This window comes from Mytilus galloprovincialis, chromosome 9, assembly GCF_965363235.1.
Source record: "Mytilus galloprovincialis chromosome 9, xbMytGall1.hap1.1, whole genome shotgun sequence".
NCBI lineage: Eukaryota > Metazoa > Mollusca > Bivalvia > Mytilida > Mytilidae > Mytilus > Mytilus galloprovincialis.
Genome location: NC_134846.1, coordinates 37,464,153 through 37,491,949, shown reverse-complemented (window position 1 = coordinate 37,491,949; position 27,797 = coordinate 37,464,153). Strand labels below are relative to the sequence as shown.

General features: G+C 31.0%; 1 protein-coding gene across 1 annotated transcript in view; it reads left to right on the top strand.

Annotated features, from left to right (window-relative positions):
- LOC143046782 (uncharacterized) overlaps positions 1-27,797 on the top strand; it is a 34,902-nt gene extending 7,105 nt beyond the window's left edge. Inside the window, exons 2-14 of the mRNA XM_076219857.1 lie at positions 4,778-4,878; positions 6,233-6,265; positions 7,859-8,116; positions 9,035-9,376; positions 13,245-13,586; positions 18,094-18,387; positions 20,044-20,334; positions 20,885-20,998; positions 21,307-21,346; positions 22,085-22,170; positions 23,967-24,032; positions 25,846-25,920; positions 27,515-27,797. Coding sequence (XP_076075972.1) covers positions 4,779-4,878; positions 6,233-6,265; positions 7,859-8,116; positions 9,035-9,376; positions 13,245-13,586; positions 18,094-18,387; positions 20,044-20,334; positions 20,885-20,998; positions 21,307-21,346; positions 22,085-22,170; positions 23,967-24,032; positions 25,846-25,920; positions 27,515-27,681 — 2,208 coding nt within the window. The 5' untranslated portion in view covers position 4,778 and the 3' untranslated portion in view covers positions 27,682-27,797. The remainder of the gene's footprint in view (positions 1-4,777; positions 4,879-6,232; positions 6,266-7,858; positions 8,117-9,034; positions 9,377-13,244; positions 13,587-18,093; positions 18,388-20,043; positions 20,335-20,884; positions 20,999-21,306; positions 21,347-22,084; positions 22,171-23,966; positions 24,033-25,845; positions 25,921-27,514) is intronic.

Sequence of the window (27,797 nt, the reverse complement as noted above, 5' to 3'; positions counted from 1 at the left end):
ATTAAAAGGTCAAAATTGTACCAAAATAAACTCATATTTTTATCATACTCAAATTTACTTTTTGATAAAATGTAAAGGAAAGAGAAGTTATTTTAATCTTAAGATATACAAATCGTTATGTCCTAGTGGTTGTTTATACTTCTTGAATAAATTTTGTCTTTGTGTTTATATTTTGCAAGTCATCTTTTTATTTAAAAAGTAGAAACACAAAAAAAAAATAAAAAAAAAATACTGAACTCCGAGGAAAATTAAAAAAGGAAAGTTCTCATCAAATTTCATAATCAAACACACCAAACGAATGTTTAGCCACTGTCATATTCCTGACTGGGTTTAGGCATATTTCTTCTGTAGAAAATGTTGGATTAAACCTGATTAAAAGGTACATAAACCTCTCAGTTTTATGATAGTCGTTGCATCAAATTCCAGTATACTGACAACAATGTTTGAACAAAACAAACAGACATAAAATTATTATACCAGGGTTTTCGATATCAAATCATTTACTCAATTTTATCATCGGTATAAGGAAATAATTCGTAAATATAACTCAACATGCAGACATCTTATACGTTCAGGTATTTCACATCCAATCTTTTATGGTAATATTCTTTACAAAGCACAAAAATATTAGTATTCACCTCAAAAACTTACAAAACCTTTAAACAGACTTATTAAGAAGGGATATAGTTACGAAACTGTTGTCAAATCATTAAAGATTGCATATTTTGGCTTTAATATTGATTCACTTATAGGGTCTTTGCATCGGAACTAAACTCATTTATTTAAAAAAAAACAATTGTTAGCATGACACATGTTATGTTCTTCTCATATATTTTATGATAGTGTGATACTAAACCCCTAATGGGAGGGATTGTGCCTGATATTCATATGATAAAGACATAATTTATCAATCAGTTTAATTGAGGTCTGGAGCTGGCATGTCAGTTAACAGCTAGTAGTCTGTTGTTATTTATGTATTATTGTCATTTTGTTTATTTTCGTTTGTTACATCTTCTGACATCGAACTCGGACTTCTCTTGAACTGAATTTTAATGTGCGTATTGTTATGCGTTTACTTTTCTACATTGGCTAGAGGTATAGGGGGAGGGTTGAGATCTCATTAACATTTTTAACCCCTTCGCAATTTGCGCCTGTCCAAAGTCAGGAGCCTCTGGCCTTTGTTAGTCTTGAGATTTTTAATTTTAGTTTCTTGTGTATAATTCTGAGTTTAGTATGACGTCCATTATCACTGAACTAGTATACATATTTTTTATGGGGCCAGCTGAAAGACGCCTTCTGGTGCGGGAGTTTCTCGCTACATGGAAGACTCATTGGTGGCCTACGGCTGTTGTCTGCTCTATGGTCGGGTTGTTGTCGCTTTGACACATTACCCGTTTCCTTTCTCAATTTTATAATAGGTAAAAATTTCAATTATAGAGATACAGCAGTCAACAATGTGTTACAAGCTAAATCGCTTTAAAAGCAAACAAATGTTTAACAGAGAAACACAATTTGGCATATAGAACAAACATTTAAGCGAAATTTTTAGGACAAAAATACGCAAATTTACAATTATAGTACAATAACACAATGACAGGATGTATAAATACAGAGTCACGTCATCTATGTACATGTATCAAAGAATCGTGAAAGGCATATAGATAAAGCACCTTAGCAAAAATGAAAGACAAGTATACAAAAATGTTTTAACATAGCGCATTAACGGGATTGATAAGTACATACCTACCACATATATGTATCAAAGAAACACGAAACGACAATTTGACAAAACGCATTAGCAGAAGTAAAGTATAGAAGATTTATTATAGACCATCGAATCGTCTATAAAATTTAGTCAAGCTGGCTCGCATTAACCAAAACTGACCTTAATTGCTCTTTTTATTGTAAATTTATATGACCGCATAATAAATCTGTATATTTTTATAAGCAGAACGGATTGGATACTACAAATGACAACACTATTTGAATTCATAACCTATAAAACATCGTCAACATCAATAAAAAGCGCCAGCATGTCCTCTTTGTATTTTTAAAGTTTTGACTCATCAAGTTTTCTAGTAGTTTTATACCTCCAGCTGGTCAATTATAATAAAATTATTTGTCTGAATTTTTCACAATTTACAAGATTTGCACTTTATTATGTAAAAAAGGATGTTCACGAAGAGCTAGAATTGGTCTTGACATTTTAAGTTTTTTTAATAAGACCAATAATACACATTTCACATAGAAATACTTGAGATAATATTATTAAGACAAAGACATTTTGTTTGGCACATTCCGTTAATTTAAAGAGTCTATGACCCTTTTAGATAAACATTATTTGTTTTTAACGTCAATTTTGGTAAATTGTTCCGTAATTTTAATTGTTTTTGGCATAATATTAACTTTGACTGCCATCCACAAGCCAAAAAAGTTTTAATATTGATGACTTCTATATCAAAATTAGAATCTTTTGGTTACAAAACCTTTTGGATCAAAAATGGCGGCCAAGGTTTTTCCGCAAGTTTTTAGGGCTGACATTTGAACTAAATCATCATATTTTGTCAAAAATTCCCAAATTTGCTTACTTTGGAGAACATAATGAACTTTTATGAAATTTAAGGCCTATTTTTGTTGGCATTACGACTTTGGAAATAGACTCATTTATGAACTAAATTGCGATCTTTTCGATGTTTCATGAAAAAAGCTGATACTTTATGTCATATTGTGTCATAAGTGAACCTTGTCTTTTATATAGCCACATGATAAATCAGTTTATTTTATTTTTACAAATGACAACAATATTGAAACACAAGGATTAAACAATTTTGTCCATATCAATTTAGAGTGTCAACATGTCCTCTTTATATTCACAGAATTGACATCTAATAAAAAAAAATCAGTAGTTTTGATATCTTAGGCTGACTTGTATAACAAAAGTATTTGTCTGCATTAGTCAAAATTGACCATAGTTGTCCATTATTGTATATAGTAGCAAAATAAATCAGTATTTTCTAAAAGCAGGATGGATTGTTTAATACAAAGGGCAATAATGTTGGAACACATTTACTACAAAATTGTGTCTGCATCAGTTACAAGTACCAGCATGTCTTTTTTTAATTTAAAATCTTACCGACTAACCATTTCCATGATCATTTGGAATTTTATAACTGCATCATACATGTCATAGATCAGTACATTTTTGAACTCAAAACGGACTGTTTTAAAAATATAACAGCAATATTTGTACACAATGGGCATGATGACTCCAAAATATTGTCGGCCAGCCTTCACGCTATTTTAGTTGGCTTATACAGAAGAATTTTACTAGCTCAAAAGCAATGTTACCAGCTCAAAAGCAATGTTACAACCTCAAAAGCAATTTTTCAAGCCAATACCGTAGGACTTGTGGTTTAGCGTGAAGACATCAATTCAGAGTTTCAGTATTTCCTCTTCGTATTCATAATATTCGTCCGTCACTAAAGTCAGTAAGTTTCATATTTTAGAATGGTATGTATAACTTAACTACTTGACCGCATAATCCCACACTGACATGAATGGTTATAATTATATTTTATACCAAAAGTATGAGATGGTATCATCTGGGAACAATATGTTGACTGGCTGTTAGTATATGAGTAGGATAAGAGTACATGTTTTCTTCCAATAACTGTAAACAAATTAAAATATGCAGCATTTGGACGGGCAAAGCCTATCAGTTATTTAGTAAAATTTCAAATGGCGAGTAGTGATATTGCCCCAGTTACTTCAGTTGCATGACACTAGCTTGTCATTGTCCCTATGACGTTTGATGTAATGTGAGTTTAATGGTTTTATTATGTTCTCACTTTTTTGGTATAAAACCACAAATTTTACAGTTTCAAGCATTAATGGCTACTTTGTCTCAAGTTCAGATAAACTGGTTGTTATTTCATGACACAATTATACATTATCCTGATTGGTGCTGAAAAATGCAACATACTTTTCATTGCATATATAAGGTATATAAGAGCGTTCTGTTTCCCGGAAGTTTGATAGTACAAACACCGATACAAATGTACTTCTAACCTAAACAAAATGGCAAACATTGCCTCCTTTCAAAATTCAACATACTCTTTTATTATGAAAAACAAACTTTTAACGAGGTTTCAACAATGAGACTTTCATTTGACACGTAAATTATCCAAATATTTCACTTATTTACAAAGATACATCTATGCGTAGGAACTATTTTGTTTTAAATATGTGCTCCTTTTTTTGTATGTTCTTTGCGGCTGGGCCTGGATTAGTCAGTATTATCGAACTACTGTAAACCAGCTTAATTTCGCGAGCGATTTATTTTCGCGACTTTCGCGAGAAGAAAACGAACGCGATATTAAATCGTCGCGAATATGTATAACTTGGATATTTCCTTATCAAACCACATCAAGTAAATTTAAAAATTCGCGAAATTAAATCGCCGCGAAATTGACTAGCTGGTGATAAACGCGAAATAAAGTATCCGCGAAAATAAGTTGGTTTACAGTATATCCTTATCTTATAGAGTTGTTGCTTTTCTGCGAAATACATGTACACAAAAGTTATGATTCCTTAATTATTTGTTAAATATTTGTGATGATAAATATGGCTCAAAAGTACCTTATACTGAACAAATATTTTACATATTGATGAAAATAAGCTTTCAAGATAAATTTAGGCTATCCATCTAGTTAATAGATAACGTAAGCATGCATTTGAATGATACTTAAAATATACTATGATTGTATATGCTCATCAGAATGATAGAATTAATCAGGAGAATACCGTTGGGAAGACTGACTGGATTGACAACTTTTGATCTCTTGATAAAGATATTAATGGCAGTCAGGAATATAAATGGTACGTGTAACTATTATCTGGGTGTTATTTTATTTTGCCAGACAATAGGAAAAAGTTCAAATTGTATCATATTTCATGAAAACAAAAGGTATGTATGAAAGATCATACCAAACCATGACAAAAAGAAGATACAAAAGTACTTACAATCGTCAACAAAACACACAACACGAAAAAGTATGGAATGAGTAACTCACATCACCTAAAAGGTAGACCTGACGATGGCAAAACAATCCCTTCTTCGCTTTTCATAGCTGTCATTTTTTTCTATTTACACACAAATACCTGCTCACAAGTAGTATTTGGTATGTTAGGGGAAGACAATATGATTTTCTAAAAGGAGAGCAAAAGGTACCAGAGGGACATTCAAACTCATAGATCGAATATTAAACTGACAACGCCATGGTTAAAAAAGATAGAGACAAACAGATAAACAATAGTACACAAAACACAACATAGAAAACAAAAGACTTAGAAATACGAACCCCCACCAAAGAATGAGGTAGATCTTAGTGAGAGAAGGGCAATTTGTATTGGATTTTACTCTTTATCTGTGTTTTCCGAGTCAAAATTGACCTAAAATTGTGTACACAGTAATTTTCTATTGCATTTCGAACTGTCTTTGGCAAGGGTATCTTTTTCCAATTCCTACAAAGCAGACATACATAATTACATATATATTAAAGAATTATTCGACCGCTTTAATAATTTTATTGGTGACCTTTTTTTAACAAGACGCGATATGTGTAAAGTACAACAATCTCTTGTCATTTATCATCGACAGGAATAAATATGACTCAAAAAGGGGGACGAAAGATACCAAAGGGACAGTCAAACTCATAAATCTAAAACAAACTGACAACGCCATGGCTAAAAATAAAAAAGACAAACAGAAAAAACAATAGTACACACGACACAACATAGAAAACTAAAGAATAAACAACACGAACTCCACCAAAAACTAGGGGTGATCTCAGGTGCTCCGGAAGGGTAAGCAGATCCTGCTCCACATGTGGCACAATAATTACAATAAACAAACATTAACTATTCATGCTTATTACTTAATATTTAAAGAGAAGACACACACTCAATTATTTACACTAAACTCCGATACGTATAATGCATTTGAAATGTAAAGATTTGAGTTGAGTTGTTTTGTGGAAAACCAGCAATAATCTAACATATAAAAATGTTGTTTGATGCATTCTAGAAGACGTCTGATATTTAAGTTATGTTGTTATTATGCAGTTAAGTCGTCTGTGTGTTTTTCTGGTTTAAAAAAAACATTCATTAACTCCGTATTAAATTTAGACAAAAAACTATTGGATGCTGAAGCCATTATTGTTTTTTTATTCAGACGGAGGAAGACAATCATCTACAAGACCAACAGGTAACTTTTATCGACAAATTGAAGAGTAGCTAATGTGATTTAAATTAAAAACAATATAAGTAACAAATATTGTTGCAATATGAGTGATTTTCTACCATCCATACCCAGTAATGAAGTTTGATAAAACTTTAAAAAGACTATTTATAGGACAAACTGATGTAAACAAAATAAGTTTATCAATTTAGTATTGTGGTACTTTTAATGAAGATCATCAGTGTATATTGCCTCAAAGAAATCTTTTAGATAGAATTTTAAAATAAAATATGAAAAGATATGGTTTAAAGTATGCTTTTAAGAAGAAAAATTGTTTCTTACTACAAGTAAAAAAAAATTAAAATTCACGGTTTTTGCAGCATACAGATTTTACTATAATAGTGATCTCCCCTTAAATGAACAAGTTAAAAAAATGTTCTTTTATTTGTATAATATGAATATTCGGTATTTGTTTAAACATTTTGGAATCACATATTTTGCTTTAGACAAATAAATTGCAAATCTGTTTCCAACATTTGAAGATAAATTTGTACTGCTATTGTACAATCTAAGATGGTGGTATACAGATAATCTACAGTAAAAGATAATGTATATGTAACAAAATACCGAAATTGACAACATTAAACCAGTCGAATGCTTCAGAGATAAAAATCATCATTTTAGACATTTGTGAAGATATTTGTGGAAACCAACTACATTATTAGAATCTTTTTTTGAATTTTGAAATCCATATTTCTTACCATCTTTCAGAAAAAAAGAAAAAAAGCACGATTCAGATGAAAAATCATGTTACAAATTTGATGCGTCCGATTCGCTACAAGTATGGCAGCGAATTGGACGGACATGATCAGGAGTGTTTAAAACTTCCAAGATAGCACTAAATGGAGCAAAAGTTGTCAAAATAATGTTAACAGATTTAACACAAATTCGTATATTTTATGTTTAACATATTAAAACTAAACAAAGGCTAAACAAATAAATTCACAATGCATGGACACGTATCCATAATTTAGACTGGACTCCATCTAAATATAGGTCGACATAGCATAGACTGCCATTGATCATTGAACCCGAAATAAAAAGAAAATGTTGGCTAAAATATATGCTTAGCAGTCATTGAGATTTTGTTTTGGAACATCTAGTTATTGAGTGGACATTATCTTTAACCGTATACTCAAGTTTTGTTTAATTATCTGAAATTTCTATTCTAGTTATTTAGCTTTAGAATTTTTTTTGGAAAAAACAACCGATGCCTGCAAAATATCACCTCGAGTGTGTATCATAGGGCTGGCAATTTATTAAACAAGAAAACAATTGCTCAACACTAATTGCCATTAATAGTCTCCGAAGCAGCAAACTTGAACGAAACCGTAGACAAATTGAATTCACAACGAACATTTTAATGATTTAGGAAGGTTTTACTGAGAATGATTGCATAAATTCGTACAAGTTTTTAGCCTGCAGCTACAAGTGTACGAATAGGATATCGGTTGGTTAATAATAAAAAAAAATGATAAGACCTCATGACTTATAACAAAAGTAAGTAACAGTATATATAATTTTCTAAAAAGAATAATCCTGTTTTTATATAAATTTCAGATGATTGGGTTGATATTATTAGATCGTCGTTTGCTTTTGTGAAACAACGTTTGCTTGTATTCATCAATGCGTTAGATGATGTAGCATTCAGTCCAGTGCTAGATTTTTATGAACTATTACCGGCTATCACTTCAACAAACGACAGTGAAAAAGTAGATCGCATTATTGGAACTGTTATACAAAAAGGAAACGTAGCATGCAACAAGTTTTTGGATTGTCTTATAGCGAAAGATATTTTAACGTACGAGGAAATAAAAGGTATAAAATTATGTAATAAATCTGTTTCATGTATGGTCGAAAACGTAGACGTTGTGTTTCCAACATGTTTTAATCAATGACAAATAAATTAACAACAACATAAAGAAATTAATAGTAATACAAAAACACATGAAACTGACATTCTTGTTCTAATAAATAAGCTTCTGAATATTCAATTTAACAGCATGTAAGAATTCTTAATTGACTAAAATAAGTTTTTAAGAAATTTGACTATCCATTTTTTTAACGAATCTGTGATGACTTTCTTCATTAACAAAAACTGAAATTGATTGCATCAATTTTTTTTTAAAGTAGTCAATTGTTTTCGAAGATGTTCTCTAATTCTTGGGCTATGTATTCATTCTTAATCGGTGTGATAATTTTTACCTTATTGATCCTTTCCCTGATTGGTTGAATATTCTTATTTAGTCAACGTAAGGTTCGTTTGATCTAAGTTCTTCGTTAATGAAAATTTTATTTTCACGTCAAATTTTCTTGCTTTTTGTGAATTTTCTATTGTGACGTCATTAAAAAAAGCAACAATGACGTCACATACAAAGAACATATCTTTTTGCAGAATATTCGAAACTAACGATTAAATTTGTCTGAATTTCGTCTAAAAATCGTTAGGAGAATTGTTTTCACCAATGTATCTCGTGCAATACGATATTTATCCATTAACAACAGTTACAGTTTGAAATTTAAAACACTCGGTGGGCCTCGCTTTTTGAATTTGAAAATGTGACTGTGTTTCGTATATTATTGTTTTATATTTTTTCTTTGTCTTTTTTAGTCACGGCGTTGTCAGCTTATTTTCGACTTATGAGTTTATATGTCCCTCTGGTATCCTTCGCCTCTCAGTTTACATCTTATTGATTCAGGTATTAAAGAACTCTATATTTAAATACTTTCTTTCAGATTTTAAGGTTAAAAGACTGCCAGCTGAAATAATTCAGAAGTTTGAATGGTTGAGCATCGAAATCTTTATACAAGCAGATGTTCAAAGATATTTGGAAGGCGAAATAGAAATATTTTTTTTATTAGACAGTTTATATGAATGGCATTTGATCGAACTAAGCGAACATGATAACATACGCAATACCGATGGAAGACTAGCTAAGGTAAAAAAACTTTTGTCAATAATGAATGCGAAAATGGAGAACTCCTTGTTCATGAAATTTTGTCACATTTTGAACATGCACAGACACGAAAGAGTTGTCGACTGGTTACATCACTACATAACTACTACAACAAATGATGGTAATTATTTCAACTTTATGTAATTGACTAAATTCATTCTTATTTTTTATAATAATATATATATATGTAGAGTCTAGGTAGTTGAGTGGTCCAGCACGTCGTATATTGCATAGCTATTTGGTGCCACGATATCTCAGTAACATGAGTTCAAATGCAGGCGAGTGAAGAACAAACATTTTGCGAAAACAAATTTACAGATCAGACATTGTTGGGCTGATGTTTAGACGAATTATATATACTAGTATTAATACATATAGTTTCAAAAAAAGATTCGAATTGTTTCAAGCATGTCTACCCAAGTTAAAAAGCAATAATACATACCACTGTTAAACTGTATTTAACATTTATTTATCTTACCTCCTATACATGTCTAAGATAATGATTGGTTAAGACCGATTATATTCCATATAAGGTTAGTAAGGTACCATATTCGGTTAGTAGTGAAGTTGTGTCCCTTCATACAAATAACACGCCGGTGAGAAAACAATCTTAAAGGTTTCAACAGACGATGAAATGGATAACGAACGATTGAAATAAATTTCATACAGCTAATTTAAAGTTAACATGTTGTTATTGTTCATAATACCAACAGTATTGAAGATTTGATCACTTTTATAGGCCACTTGTCTAAATATCACATGTTAAGATAGTCGGTCAGATAAATTCGTTACATATATAGTGTGCTAGTAACCTGATACAATATATATGGGGTCATTGAATTCTATATGGGGATTCGAGCTTCGCTCTCACCTCATATGGAATTTACTGACCCCGTATATATCGTATTAGGTCACTAGCGCACTATGTAACTAATAATACCTTTCATATTGATACATTTTTAAAATAACGTTTATCTGGCATTATACCAGCTGATATGGCTGTTTAAAGGTGTAAAACGATATATAAAAAAAGAAGATGTGGAATGATTGCCAATGAGACAAGCTACTATCAATATTTTCAACCAGTGACATGGAGATAAGGGTCAAGTTGTATGCATAGCATGACCAGCATATTGAGAACAAGTACATGTACATGTATGTATATGATTAAGTTGTCTCTTTTAATCTATAGCTACTAGGGATTTTAAATAAAAGGATACACATATGTTATTCGAAGTACGGATCTATGAAACTTGTTGTTGTCAATCTAAAGGCGTCGCTCAAATTTAAACAAATCATTCGTAAATATAGCTCAACATGCAGACTTCTTATACGTTCAGGTATTTCACATCCAATTTTTTTATGGAAATATTCTTTATAAAGCACAAAGGTGTCTGTATTCACCTCAAAAACTAACAAAACCTTTGAATAGACTTATTAGGAAGGGATATAGTCACGATACTGTTGTCAGGTCATTAAAGATTGCAGATGTTGGCGTTAATATTGATTCACTTATAGGGTCTTTGCATCGGAACTAAACACATTTATTCAAAAACCAGTTGTTGGCATGACACGGGTTATGATCTTCTCATATATGTTTATGATGGTATGATACTAAACCCCTAACGGGAAGGATTGTGCCTGATGTTCATATGATGAAATCATAATCTTTCAGTCAGTTTAATTGAAGTCTGGAGCTGGCATGTCAGTTAACTGCTAGTAGTCTGTTGGTATTTATGTATTATTGTCATTTTGTTTATTTTCTTTGGTTACATCTTCTGACATCAGACTCGGACTTCTCTTGAACTGAATTTTAATGTGAGTATTGTTATGCGTTTACTTTTCAACATTGGCTAGAGGTATAGGGGGAGGGTTGAGATCTCACAAACATGTTTAACCCCGCCGCATTTTTGCGCCTGTCCCAAGTCAGGAGCCTTTGGCCTTTGTTAGTATTATTTTTAATTTTAGTTTCTTGTGTACAATTTGGAAATTAGTATGGCGTTCATTATCACTGAACTAGCATATATTTGTTTAGGGGCCAGCTGAAGGACGCCTCCGGGTGCGGGAATTTCTCGCTACATTGAAGATCTGTTGATGACCTTCTGCTGTTGTTTTTTTTCTTTGGTCGGGTTGTTGTCTCTTTGGCATATTTCCCATTTCCATTCTCAATTTTATTCTCAAACTTTAAAACCATACACTTCAAATCTCGTCCACATTAAAAATTATTATCAAGATAGAAATGATACAAATCAAGCAATTGTATTATAACGTGATTTTCAAGATTCCCGACTTAGTATAGTTTTCACTGACATACAATAAGGTGTAGAAAAACGTATCCATCAACTATCACACGATCGATTTGAGTTATTTTTCATTGCATTGGTTATGAAAATATTTTGTAGATGAAGTCTCCATTTTTTTATAGTTCATACGCTTTTTTTCTTATCCGATGTTCTTTTTTTCTATCTTTATCTCTCTATTAATGAATTGATATTTTTTCGGGGATAACATTTCTGAAAGGGATATGTTAATGACAATTTCAGAAATGTTGTAATAAGTAATGGTTAGATTTTGATTGTTTCTAAAGTTAAAAATTGAATTTGAACTATCGCTCCAATTGAAAAACTATATAAAGTATTTCCATTTATTTATAAAAACATACATAAATCCCTTTTAATTTGTTTTGTATATGGTATACTGGATTACATAGATATTGTTCCATGTTGTTTTGTTGATGGTTCACGGGGACCCTTTCGCTAAATTTGATTCGTTTTATATAATTATTTCCTCCCTATATGTACCGACAAACCCGTGTATCTGGAAAAATTGTAACGAATAGTATGCACTCGCATTCGTTAAACGATGATGACTGCGGTACCCATATTTTGACTATTATTTATTATGTCTGTTTAGTTCACGCATCATTTTAAATATAACGGACTTTGATGAGACTGCTAACAAAGTGAGAGGTTTAGCGCTATAAATCCAGGTTTTATTCACCATTTTCTACATTTGAAAATGCCTGTTCCAAGTCAGGAATATGACAGTTCTTGTCCATTCGTTTTTGATGTGTTTGGTCATATGATTTGGCCATGTGATTATGGACTTTACGATTGGATTTTTCTTCTGAGTTCAGTATTTTTGTGATTTTACTTTTTTCGGTAAGTACGTCTAGTTACGTATTCATGTCATTTTAAAAGCATTACCTTGATTAAGTACAGAATAAAAATTAACGCCTACACTTGTTTATGATGAACATACTGTTTACTGATTTGTCAAAAATATTACATATCAAATCAAGGAATTTTATCAAAAGATTATAAGGTTTTCATGTTTTATGGCACTTCAAGAACATTTTTGTTTTACCTTGTTTAACAAGAATTCATTATTAAACATGTTACGCATTTTATTGCACTACATGCGATATCATGCATGGTAAGGGTTGTTGATAGAAAAAAAATGAGTATAACACTTTTTTAGATTTAGTGTAAGGCGCTTTTTGTTTGCATTTTCATTATGTAAGATTTCATTCCTGTTGGACATTGATCATTAAATATTTTTCCTCTTTTCTACTACATTGCATTGTTTAATTTGTTTTGGTTATAAAAGTTTCAATTGGAAGATATGGTGTTGATGACTTTTCTTAAAATAAATGGGCACATTTTAAAGATTTTTACTTTTTATTAAAATTACAAAATACCCTCTTTAAGAGACATTCTTGTAGGATTGGGAATGTCATATCGGAAGCCTATAATGGTGATATTGCCTTTGTTTCATGTTGTAAGAACGGACGCTTCACATATGTCAAGAGGTATATAACAATAAAAAAACCAATTTGCCCTCTTCAACATATATTCGTTATCCAATGGAGGTCTCTATTTTTCACCCATTATCCCATGAAAATTCCTCCTCTTTTGTTAGGAAAGAACGATCTAACAAAATCAATTCCTAACACAAAGTAAGTTGGATTTGTGTTTTTTTCCAAACAGAATCAATTTGGATGGAGGATATAGATGCATCATTCGGTAGTACTATGAAGGTAAAAACATCAGAAGACACGGAACATTCCCTTGAACAGCACCATATCAATGATATGAATAATCAGTTGCAAGAAAATGGCAGTATTGTTGATGTACGGAGTGGATGTGTGGAATTTATCCTGCTTAGTCAACTTCACGGTTCGTCTAAGGAAAATCAGCAAAAATTATGCATGCAGTTTCTTCAATTATTAATTAAAATGCCTGACGTAAATTCAACTTTAAAACCAGGTCAATCCTTTAAGGTTGCTTTGCGTCGATGCTACATGGACACTCCTCTTCTAAATGAATTTGGTAAGTTCATTTGTACGAAAAAACATTATGTTTTCATATTTGAAATGAAATAAGAGTTCACTTCTATATATAATATTCACCTAGTCTTAACACTTGTTATGATGTCCCACTAGTTTTTTTCGCCTCTATTTTCCTGTTTGGTTGCTCAAATTATAATTCCTGGTATATTTTCATTCGAATTATAAAATGGTGTTATTAATAATAGCGTTCCCTTTGTTATTCAAAGAATTATTACAAAATTTCTATTGTCGCAGAAAAACATGAACTAAAAACCCATTAGAAATAATCATATCGATATGTTTTGCATCACTTCATATGTAGCCATTTGCCCGAGGTATCAATTTCATCGATTTATATTTTTCTCAAAAACTACCTATATGTCAAACAATTTCGATCCAAGCCGCAATCAATTTGGTTCATTTGTTATGTTTTTTCCAATTCCATTCCATTCCAACGATCTTTTGCCATGTGCTACTCGTTGAATATCATTATTTGATAGGAATGTGTTATTCACTTAAAGTAGGATTTGATTTCTTTTTCTTTTTCGAAAAGGTGTTATTTCAGAAGTAATTTGAGTAAGTACTTGTGTTCAGTATGTACCTTGGTGTTAGTTGATACAATTTATGTTTGTTGCTTCTATTAAAGCATGCATATATGTAGTTTGTGTATATCATAATCATCAAATTTGTTATCCGTTTCTGTTGATATAATGTGATGTTTCAAGTTTCCCAAATAATCTATTTTTTTGTCATGAGCACCGGATATATTTATTGAAAATATCTGCATTTTATGACAAAGAAAATGATATTCATTCCTTTTTTATGTTCGATTTTTAGTTTGTACAATATTGGAATATTTCCCAGCGAAATTTCTACAACCATTGTACACTCTATAAAGAGATGAAACAATGAATATTCCATCATTGAATTGATTTTTTTATTTGAACTGTTCATCTTTTGTATGTTTTTTCTGTATATTTTATGATGTACTAATTTTCATGGGAGTTATTCCAGCTCCGAAACATCAAATGCAATTTGTTGGTCGTAGATGATAACTAGATGTAATTAAGAAAAGTCGTTTATATTTTGCAATGATCTGTTATCCAGAAAATTGTTTTGGCCAAAATCTTTTAAATCCAAGTCATGTATAGAACATTATTCAACCATTCCTTAAGTACTTTCGGTTATATTATATATTCTGTTTTCAACGGCGTTATAGGGTGCCAGTTTATTTTGTCCTCATTCTTCCCTTAATTTACAAAAAAGAGTGATATTATTCCTCGGCTGAGATTCACAAGTGTTGTTGAAAATGTCCTAAAAAACTGTCACGAATTCTTCGTTTTTGTTAAAATACGTTTTATCAATTTATTTACCAATTCCATATGTCCTTGACAATTAATGAAGTTTAAGCATTTAAACAGCTTTGGTAATTTTATCAAAAGTTATTTTGTTATATATACTGAGTTTTGTTTTTGTTTATGATCTGAATTATGTCAAAGATTATTATCCAGATCCCTATCCTATCCCTGGCCTTGGAAATGAATAATATTTTGTACAACGATATTTGTTCCATTTCTTCTAGAAAAGAATCAATGCCATCTTTATACATAGTCCATAATTTTACCCTTATTAATAAAATAAGAAATTATTTCAATTCAATTTAAAGCAGTTTACTGTCGATTGATTAATTTTTCTTATTACAATCCACATAATTATGCATGACTGAATTACTGTGTCTTTGTAATCTTTTTTACCACATATTGTCAGATAGAGCGTTTCCAAAGAAGGTAAATCCCAAATTACGCATCAGGAGAATGGAATTAATAGTACGTTAACTTAAAATTCGACAGTGTATGGTGATGTTGTACCATTGTATTTTTTGCATCATTTTTTTTATTTTCAAATACATAGATGTGAATTGAGTTGTATTTAAACAGATGGGTCAATGTGCGCAATGCATTTCAGGAAGTATTTTCCCAAATGCAACTCCCTGTCATAATCTTTGATATATATGGTCTGAGACCAGAGTGTTTCGTAGTGCATATCTTTTAGACAAGAAATGGAAATTAAAAAGTTCACACCTTCGCTACTCAATGTTATTTTTACAGTGTGTTGTTCTACTTTTGGGACACATTATATCAAAATTATCGAAAACTTGAGCTCTATCTCAAAATACGGACAATTTTATTTTAAGGGTGTCTTGAAATCCTTTGACAGCTTCCAAAATGCTAATTTTTAAACTTTTCCAGCTGGACCAAATCACTACCTTACCTTAAAATTCCCAATCCAAATTTTTTACAGTGTAATGTCATACCCCTACAGCCTATTTTAGACATAAAATACGAAGAAATCAATTTGGAAAGTACATACAAAAATGTGATAGTAACACACTTTCCACACTATGGACTTTATTCAAAAGACGATAACTGTGTTCCCGGACATTATGATTGTTTTGTTCGAAGCTTGGATTTTTTCACATATATAAAATCGTATGCGGTCTAAAAAATAAGAAATTATGCAGAAATGTAGATATGCTTTTCAAAAACCGTTAAAACATATGTATTATTGTTACCCCTAGAAATCTGGCATTTTCAACCTTATGAACTAATATAAACTGCTATGCAAGTCTTTATTATGATCAAAATTAAAACAAAATGAAGAAATTTTACAAACATGATCATTTACATGCATCTGATTGTAAGACTAGTAAAGTTTTCTTTCATAACTGTTTTTTCTAAACACTTACATTTATAAAAGTGAATACTGTAAATTTGGTTTATCAGTAATCATTATGATATGACACATTATGTTTACATTATTATTAACAGAAAAATCAAATTAATGCTTAACAAAGTTTACAGTATTACATAGCATGCATAACTACATTGCATTCATAGCTACATTACATAGCATGTATAGCTACATTGAAGACCTGTTGGTGACCTTCTGCTGTTGTTGTTTTTTTTCTATGGTCGGGTTGTTGTCTCTTTGGCACATTCCCCATTTCCATTCTCAATTTTATAACGAATCGTTGTCTACGGGTTTGACTAACAACGAAGAATTAAGATATATCATTTTTCAGCATGTTTATATAATGTCAAGACCATAGCAAAACGTTTGGCCTTCTTTACCTATCTTGACTGTAATTTCGATTTCATGAATGCCATGTACTAGATATTTATTTCTTTTTCGGTAAATTTGCATTTTGCATTTTCTATTTCAATCTTTAAACAATTTTGAACAGTTTTGTAGACCTAGTTTGATTAGTAGATTTGAATTCAGACTAATGTATGAGAAAGAATTTAAATACGTAAAGGATAAAATTAAGAATTAAAATGGGGAATGTGTCAAAGTGACAAGAACCCGACCATAGAGCAGACACCAGCTCTTGTTTGTCTTTATTTGAAAAATCAAATGATTGACAGTATCTCCTTAATTAACCGTCTCGTATTCAACTGGAAAAATAAGATAGCACATACAAATTCATTCAGGATGCGTCATTATTTGTTTGAAGTACAAAGTGTATAAATAAGAAAAGAATTGAATTATTGAAAGTATTTAAAAAAAGATGGAGATAGGCTTCCCACTTATGGCCATAAATAAAGGCAACAGTTGTATACCGATGTTTAAAACTCATAAATCGATAGAAAAAACAAATCCGGGTAACAAACCAAAACCGAGGGAAACGCATTAAATATGAGAGGAGGATTACGACACAACATTAAAATGTAACACACATAGAAACGAATTAAGCATTAGACAAAATCCGATGATCATGAAAAAAGATAAAAGATTCATCAACATCTTTAAATGAAGAGCAATAAGTAGTTTCGTTGTTCTAAATAATTGAAGCACTGTGTTTTTTTAAAGACTGTCTCCTCCGATTATTACTGAAGAAGACATAATCTTGTGCAGAGTTTGCAAAGTATTACGCAGGCGGTAAAACCACGGCTGGAAAAAGCCGGATTTTCCCAGGCTACACAATACGCCATGAAACTTGTAATACTTGGCAATATTGGTCATTATGATTTTAAAGTTTATTTTCACACAGAAGAATAGCGACTTATTGTATACTTCATATTATTGAAGTAAAATATGTACATTATAAACAGATAACCAGTTAGAGTCATTTCTAAAGGATTGAAAATATCAATGTCATACTTTCATAATTCGATTGTTAAATTTTAAAAAAATGCAGTGTTCACAGTTGTTAGTGAATTGTCTATTTTAATTGTTATACAATCATATATTGCCAAATACATATCGTGAGGGAACATGTCATGAACAATTATAACTAAATAATTCTAAAAATCAACTGTGATAACAAGATTTTCATAAAGAAAAACAACCAACTTAATTTTCAAAATTTGCTATTCAGTGAAGGTAAATAGATTCTCATTTGCCCAAAATTAATAGTGTGATGTGAATTTAATGTGAATAGTTAACAATTTTGTTTCACCACATAGTGTTTAGTATGCTTCATAAATAGATTTTTTTTGTTCATCTAGGAAAGCCACTTCTAAGATTAAAAGACGACATTGCATTGAAAATATGTAGACCACAGATTTTGGAACAAATGGATGTTTCAGCAACTTTAAGTTTCTTGGAGAATAATCAATTGATACAGACTGAAACAATTGTAAAATTGAAAGGAGTTCAAGATGAAAAGCTAAAGAAAGAATTTATTTATCATATCCTTGCAAAATGCAGCATCGCAAAATTACAAGAACTACTCTCAAAGTCAAAAGAATCTACAAAATGCAAATATATTAACGACTTTGTAGAAGAAAGGAAATGTTTGGGTATGTGTTGAGTTGCATTTTCTTACAACTCTACAATGTACCTCCGCTTAATTATTGTGCTTCCCTAGACTGAAATTGTATTTAGAATCATTATAGTATAATTATGGTAAAGTTTTGACGTATCAGTCTAAGATTTCTTATTGCGAAATGACGGTTTATATTATTTAAACCATATCCACTAAATTTCTAAATTGTTCATTAAGATGGTATTGTGACATATAAACAATGTAGACAACAAGCTATTAACAAGAATTCAAATGTAATTTTAAATCGAAACGGAATCTTGACAAATATACTATAATGTATGACGGTTAGACCTTGATATCAATTTCAAATGAAACATTCGCATATATCATGCATAATGAATAAAGAATAAAGAAACTAAGACGATACCAGGGGGACATTTTAACGTATTATAATATAAAAGCTGCATGACAAAGAAAAACAAACAAACAAAAGACAAACAACAGAACACAAAACAGAACTTTCAAAACTGAACAACAAGAACCCCTGTGAAACCGAGCATAACCTCAGATATTCCTAAAATAATCAGATCTTGTTCCGCATATGGTTATCTTAATTAATTTGTACAATTTAACCATTAAATTTAGACGAAGTACTTTATGAAAGACTCTTCTGTCTACGCCGAAAACAGGATATAATAAAATAACATTAACGGTACCAATATAATTGTACCAGATATACATTAATCTTTCTCATAATAATAATGTTTCAGTATATTGGAGTAAGGGAAAACCATGTATTTTTGGTTGAATCATTGGAAACATTTCTGTCAATGTTATTACATGTTTTAATATTATTTAGCGGTTAGTGTAACATTTATTAATCTTCTTGTATCAGAGTACTTATAATGTCCTTTTGAAAAAGAACAAAACATGGAGCTTTTTGGAACTCTTTCTTACTCGACAAAGAAAATCCAATAGTATCTATACGTCCCTGGTTATAAATGTTCTGATTCCTGATCAATCTTATCATGTAAAAAAGCCTAAGACGCATGCAATTTATCGGTGTTATTCCATTGATATTATCTTTTTTTTTTTGCTTTTCGGATTTTGAATTTGTTACACGATATGTTTGATAAGTGTGAATGGCTGTACCTTTACATCACTTTCTTGGTGGTGAACTAAGAATTGTGACGAATATGATCAACTCTAAACATGTGTCATTAACATGTTGTCAATGAAATTACAATACAGTTCAGGGTCATCGCTGTCGGCCTAAAAACAAGGCAAATAACAGTAATTAAAGATACACAAAATTAAGTACAAATTATAAAGTACAGGATATTGGTTTGTTACTTGAGAGATACAAGTGGCTTCTTGAACGTTGTCTGCTTTATGGTCGGGTTGTTGTCGCTTTGACACATTTCCCATTTCTTTTCTCAATTTTATGTCAACTTGAAGATTTCTAAAGATAAAAAAAATACAAATGTGGCATATAGACTAAAAACAACAACAATGGTTTGTCCCTCTAAAGCGGATTTTTTGAATTCCATCCTAGGCTGATATAAGAACGCCAAACTGATATAGGCTTTATTTAATTAGTTCAATTTAGTTATTCAATGTGATCACTGTTTTCCTTTCAAGAGCTCACAAATATATTTAGGCTTTAAATCCAATATGTATTATTTTTCAGAATGTTACAGATATTCCATTTGTCAATCAAAACAAGATGTGATGGATGAAATCGATACCGACATGATAAGTGCAACACTTAAAGGACAACAACAAGTTCCAAAATTTATTATCGAGTTTTGCGTTGAGAGGGCAAACACAACTTCAAGAGCTGATAGAGCTCGGTTGTTCTTAGATTTTATTCTAATTAAGGGAGAGTTATTAACTGCATTCGCAGAAGTCCTTGCAACCAGATCAAATATTTGCATAAAATGTGTTAAATGTAAACAATGCATCGAAGGATCAAGCAGACGTAAGTACACATAGTACTTTCAAAAATTAAAGGTCATAAGCTAATATTATTAAGATACTGATTTCGAGGAAAATATGTACGAAAAACCACTAAAAACTGATATAAAAAAGAAATGACGTCTACTATCTTTTGGCGAGATTTGTAAAGGGAAAGCGTATCTACATATAGGTAAACAATCATCAACTTATTACATCGGCATATTAATCATCTGAAAGATCCTCATCAATATCTTGTTTTTAGAACTACTGTTTTTAGTCCCTGTTCAGTCTTAATAACTATCGTCAGTGATACATGCTATTTCTGAATGAGACCTGTAGGATTACTGGAATTTTCATTTACCGGTGTTTTGGTTTTTATGCTGAATGATTATTATCAATCCATTGAGAAGGGAATTTCTGATCAATTTCGATAGTTTGCTTTAATTAATGTCTTCTGCAAAAACATATCATAATTTGAGTTTGCTTATTTCATGTATTTCGTAGTTTAGTGAAGAAAGTGAAGTATATAAAAAAGTAACGAATTTCAATTAAACGTATATGTGTTTTTTCAGGACCGATAGAAAGCACAGGAAAAGAAAAAGAAGAAGAGACGGATGAAACGGAAGGAGGGAAAGAAAAAGAAAAAAACGAAAAATATGATTTTTATTTCAAGATAAATGATATTGGTATGAATTGTTAAATAGGATTATTATACGGCAAACTTAAAAAATAAAGTAATACTCATGAAATATTAAAGAAGAAATAAGAGGTGGATTTATTCGAATGCATGGTTCCAATAAAAAAAAAATAGAAAATAAAGTAAAGTTGCAAAATATTTCTGCAAAGAGAATTAAATTAAAAATTAAAATCCAAAGCTAATATATACTATTTTAACACCACCAATATCACAATGCAATCAATTTTAGAATGCAATATCTTTTTATGTCATTGTTAATCCTGGTATCTATGATGAGTTTATTTATTCACACAATAGGAGAATTGACGGTGGAGAATCCCACAGAAGAACATAATTAGTAAGTTTTAAATAATTAACCTTATTTTATAAAAAAAAAAGATAACATTGACAGGTGGAACAATTTATCTCATTTTACAATATTTTTGTCTCTTTTTGTTCAAAAGATAATAACCCAGATTAAAAATAAATGTGTCGTCGTGACTTTTGATGTTGTAAGGTTAAATTTTATACCAGAAGTCAGCTTGACCTCATGCAAATTATTTGCACAACTCATACATATTTCACTGCCAAGTGATATAAAATGTGTATCGGTGTCATTCATGGTTGTCATTATATATTTGTATTGGTTCTGTACTTATCAGTTCAATTGTCAGCCAATTAATGACTTCTTTATATGTATAATTTATAAATTGTTGTTATTACTCAGTAGTTAAGTTCGACAATGTACAGATGTATCTTTATCGACAAATATCAAGATATTCCACTCAACCTTATTTCGTGTCATTTAGTCTCTTGTGGAGAGTTGTTCTAGGCAATCATACCTCATTATGTTTTGAAAATACTTGATGTCGTCGCAAACTTGCAGGGAGGTGTGTTTTTGTTCCATGCTGTAGACTTCATTATGATTTTGAGTTGAAGAACTACAACAAAAACGTTGTTCATGAAGTTTTATGGGTATTTTTATATGTGCAGTGGTTTGCGCAATGAATTACTGCACAAGAACATTTCTTTTACATTAATTATTATTTCCGAAAAAATTATTGCTATACATTCATTCCAATCTCATTTATTACAGTAAAGCAATTGATGACGAACAACACGCTATCGAACATCCGGGTCACATTGGTGAAGACCAACATGATACCAAACATCAAGATCAAGGTTTGCGTGTTTTCATTTAAATGGAAAATCCTTAAAAATGCCTTTTTTACACCTCAAAGCGTTGCTTTATCGTTGTGTATGTTTCTTTGTGTTTATATATTTAGATGGAACCTAAAATCTTCTTTTATTAATAAAGTTTGAAAGACAAGCATCATCTCTCCTCGGATAAAACGTATTCAATGCACACAGAACAAACTCTAGTTTCTTGAAGGACTAGGCGGTTATACTCAATCAAATAGTTATCAAAGGTACAAGGATTATAATCTAGTACGCCAGACGCGCGTTTCGTCTACAAAAGACTCTTCAATGACGCTCATATCAAAATATTTACCAAGCCAAACAAGTACAAAGTTGAAGAGCATTGAGGATCCAAAATCCCAAATAGTTGTGCCAAATACGGCTAAGGTAATATATGCCTGGGATAAGAAAATCCTTAGTTTTACGAAAAATTCGAAGTTTGGTAAACTGGAAATTTATAGAAATGACCAAATTATTGATATCCATGTCAATACCGAAAGAGGGACGAAAGATACCAAAGGGACAGTCAAACTCATAAATCTAAAACAAACTGACAACGCCATGGCTAAAAATAAAAAAGACAAACAGAAAAACAATAGTACACACGACACAACATAGAAAACTAAAGAGTAAACAACACGAACCCCACCAAAAACTAGGGGTGATCTCAGGTGCTCCGAAGTGTTGACTACTGGGCTGGTGATACCCTCGGGGACGAAACGTTATTGAAAATATAAAAGTCAGTAACACTTCAATCTCTGGAACTATTTCTTATTCTATTTCAGCGAAAACCAGTGCCATTGGAAATACCCTCAACGGGACAAATTCCTGGTTTCATAGTTATGTCTCTACATATTTCGATTAAAGAAAACACCAAATAAAAAGCTTTCTTAAAGCAGAAACCTTTGAAATATCCAATCTCTGTGAAATATAGACCTTATTCGCAATTGTTGCTTCTGATTTGCTTCACTAAAACGCGATGTTTCCACTGAGGTCTTATTCAAATATGGACAATCATTTTAACCTAACTTAATAAATAACTAATAATTCCCTTCCCTAGCATTGAGACTGTATAATTTGTTGCTAATCGTCAATTTCGCATGCCTTTATGACGTCATTTACAAGACAGAAGGCGCACCTGTATCCCTGCTCTATTAAAAGTTTCCGGCACTTTCATAATCATCATTATGTAGGGTAATATAGAAATGATGTATGTTCCGGAAGTTCGTATACTTGATTCCCGTACGACTGATGGAGGGTTTCCATCTTATAAGATTTCAATTTTCCAAATATTTTGTGCAGTATAAAATCAAACATTTTCACTCGTTTGCTCAACATGTGTTGGAAATGACAATGCATACATTTTGGTCACGTAGGGATGGAAGTCAAATGATAGATTCGTATTAAAACCGTATCCCGGGACTGGCCTTTTAAAAATGTGTGTACTGGTGTACTAACAAAGTTTATTAATTTTTTAATTAAAGATTTCTATTGATCGTCAATATTATAAACTAATATAGTTAAGCGAAACTTCGACGTAGCACGCTTATCATTTGATAAATATAGTTCCCCTAAATATGTGCACTGAGAGCATTTGGGAACTGAAAATTATTTCATTGGTTTAGAAATTTGTGGTATAGTAACTTGGTCCTTTATCATAACAAGATGAATTTGCTCTTCGTGTTTTAAATCATTCGAAAGTTCAAATTTCCGGTATTGAATTACATAAATAGGTGCTTAATTGGTGTATCGTTTTAAAATTCATATTGTCATTACAGGTTTGAAAAGAACAGTGATGAACCGGACAAGAGTTTCGTCCTATCCACAGGAGTTACCACCGCACTGTAAGCAACAACACATTTGATCACACATTTTTTACGTTTTTTTAATAGCCGGAAGTCAAGATGGATTATTTGCCCTCGTGGCCAATATCGATATTAGCACTTGCAATCCATATCGTGCCCATAAATTTGACTTCTGGTAACCTGTCAATCACAAACTATGTGTAAACAAGATGTCATCTGAAGCAGCTAGACGATCAGGAGAGGTTTATCCCAGTAACAAATGACAATTCAAATAAATTCATACAAGAAATGAAAAATGAGAACACACAAAAAAACAATAATGTATGTAAAACAATACAAAGTTATGAACCTGCTGTTACAGATAAACATGTAAAAATAAACAGAGGAAATAGTTATTTGTCCGCCATTACTGGACATCACAAAAGTTCCCTTTAAATTTTGACGTCATAATAGAAAATATATGACGTCACCAAGGAAAAGTGATTGTTGTATGACATCACAAATTCAAGCGGAGCAAATTCTCGGGTAAAGCGGAACATTTTTCTAAATAGCGAATAGTGTATTCTTTCTCAGCATTAATTGGAAATTTGACAGTTGATTTGAATATTCATAACTTTGGAAAATAATAGGTTTATTGGTAATTATTTTTAAAACTTTTCACAAAACTTTGTTTACTCACTGTGATACAACTTTTGTCAACTCACTGTGATACATTTTTATGATTTTTCTTCAAATGTTGTTATGAAATTTTGTTAAAAATAGTAAACATAGTTCGAAATATGCTTTCTTTTTTTCTCCAGCTTGAAAATATGCGATAAATAGATTATTAGATGTCATTTTCTATATTGGCCGTGGTATCAGCCCATGACCCATATCAAGCCCTCGACCTAAAGCCCTCTGGCTTGAATGGCAGTTAAGGACTGACACAAGGGCCAATATAGAAATGCCATGTTATAGTCTATTACTGTTTTGTTGAGTCTTCCAATTGTAATGTTTTCTCAAAAGTAGAACTACAATGTTATCGACATGAAATATATATTTGAGTCATATGAAGAGAGGCGGCTTTAGTAATACTTAATTTTTTTCCCAATGACAAGCACGTTTCATTCACCTGTAAACATGGAAGGAAAAATTATCGCTGACACTTATCAAATAAATCAAGTATTGTCATGTCTGTAGTTTTCCATTACTAAAAAAAAACAAAATATGAGCCCGTAAAATTCATTAAACTTCTCCTACTTACGTTACGGAAATGAAATAAAAATACATGTTATTAATCCTGATTATACTATTATATGTACCTGTACATATATTTTTATTTTGGTCGCAATAATACATCGAAAGAAACATTGTACATTATCCAAAGGTTACGGTCATTTTAAATTTGTATGGTCGACACGACAACCTAACATTCTACATTGTTGGGAGAGAAAAATAAAATCTATAAAACGACTTAAATAATTTAAACAACTTTGCTTTCATTTATTTTCTGTAAATATGTATATACCTTTTAGAATTTGATTCAAATCACTGAATCACAAAGTCTTTTGTTATTCCAAAAGCACTACTGTCAGTAACATATATTTGCTATCTGTATTGTTCTTTTTATATATATTACTTATATCAATATAAGATTGTATCATTTATTTTTTAAAGTATAAGAATATTTTGTTCTGAGACTACAAGGATAAATTACGCTAATTAATCAAGATTCTCAAATCTATTATTTTCTGAATTAAAATAACGTACGTAGATCATCTACATATAGTTCAAATACTGATATTAAATTGATCATAATATTTTCTAAAAATAAAAAGAAACAATGTGCAATTATACAGTTCGTTCATTACAGCTTTAGAAAGATTTATTGACTTTTTGACAAAAACTACAGACCACATGGTCATAGGAGAAATCAAAGATTTTACCGGTAAGCTAGTTATATAAATCAATTGTTTTTAAATGCTTGTATTATAAATAAAGACAACAGTGTAATAACACTGTTCAAAAGTCAAACATCGATTAAGAAAAAGAAAATCCGGTTAACAAAACTAAAACCGAGGGAAACGCATCAACTATGAGAGAGCTAAGAGGGGAAAATAAACATAAAACAAAGACTGAACTTTAACCAAAACAAACGGCAACATATACATTTAAATATACTATTTGATAACTACTGCCGTATTTCTTGCTTATAAGGCTATTTAAAGAAAAATTGTAGGTCGAACCTGGTTTATTGCATAGCCAAACCTCCTGCTTATATGGCAATGCTACAAAATATCGCTGAAATGAAAACAATACCTGACAGGAATAAGGTATAAATAAACGCACTACACCCAGCACAGATACACAAATAGATAAATAAAATAATAATACATTACAGAATCATATTAACCAAAGCATTTCATTGCAACCAGAAAAATGATTGTAAAATAAGATATTTTATCTTTGCTCCACAACTTCAAGACCTATCTGGATATTAAATCGACTGTTGTTTAAATCCGCACAATGTTCTATCTTTCTTTCTTTCACTTTCAGATTAATATCTGTCTCATGCATACATTTGTACCAAGTGCGAACAATATATATAAAATTTGTCATATTTTCTAATTATAACTTATATTAAAGTTAAAGAATTGAAACAGAACGATAAGATATAGCTAACATATATCTCCATCGAGATTGGAAGAAACATTCTGTAATATGACAATCGGGAAAAGGAGAATAAAAAATATGCTACGACATCTGAACCATAACAATGTCATATATGTGGTCATATATGACTCAAGTATTCCTTTACGGTTACCCAAATCATGATTTCTTCCGAAAACAATTGGTATAAAGTATGGCTACTATATAACAATATGGAACCATTGATTCAATAACTTTTGTTACCCTAATACCAGATGCTCACTGATGCAAAATGTATTCCCGTAGTTGCAACTGACTCTCAATATCAATTCTAATCAGTTCGGTTACAAATTGTTTGAACATAGTCTTTTTGCGATATTTAAGCGAAAATATAAATCTTTGTTTGTTGTTATGAGCCAACATTATAACAAACATTGACTTTGAAGAGTTCCAGATATAGAGACAATTGTAATAATATCTGTAACATATTAAGGGTACAATGTAAAAATATGCTGTGGATTTATTTATTTCCGTGAGTAGCAATTTTCGTGAACGAAGAACGAATGTATTTGCGTGGATATTTGATTTCGTGGTTTTGCAAATGTTAGCATAAAAGTCTACAAAACATGTGTTCTTCGTTAAATATTTACATTTGTGATTCATTAAAATCTACGAATATTGGCTTTGAGCGTTCCTGACGAAGGTAAATCTAAGAAATCGCTCCGGACGCATAGAATTATTTAACGTGTTGTTTACAATTGTTTGGTACCTTTTCAATGACAGCGAATCAACAGTATATTTCTCAGTCGTCAACGATTTGTCTAATGCTTTTCCATTCTTTTTGAATTGTTTATATGCTCTCATTTAAAAAAAACATGATCTTTACATTTTAGCTCAGCTGCTTCATATCAGTAGCTTAAGTGTCGAAGAGGAAGATGATAAAGACTGTTTACCATTAGAACGTCGTAAAAGTTATCTATATCTTTTGGCTGTCATTGAGCAACAAGGGAAGATAAGGAAACTGGAAAAAGAAATAGATCGAAAAAATAAACATGTATAACTTATCATGAACATTGTTATGTTTATCATGACAAAAGGGAATATTATTCTCTAATACTAATTCTTTTTTCATTGATTATAAGTTATTGGTTAATATTTGTAAATTTTGAAAGATGA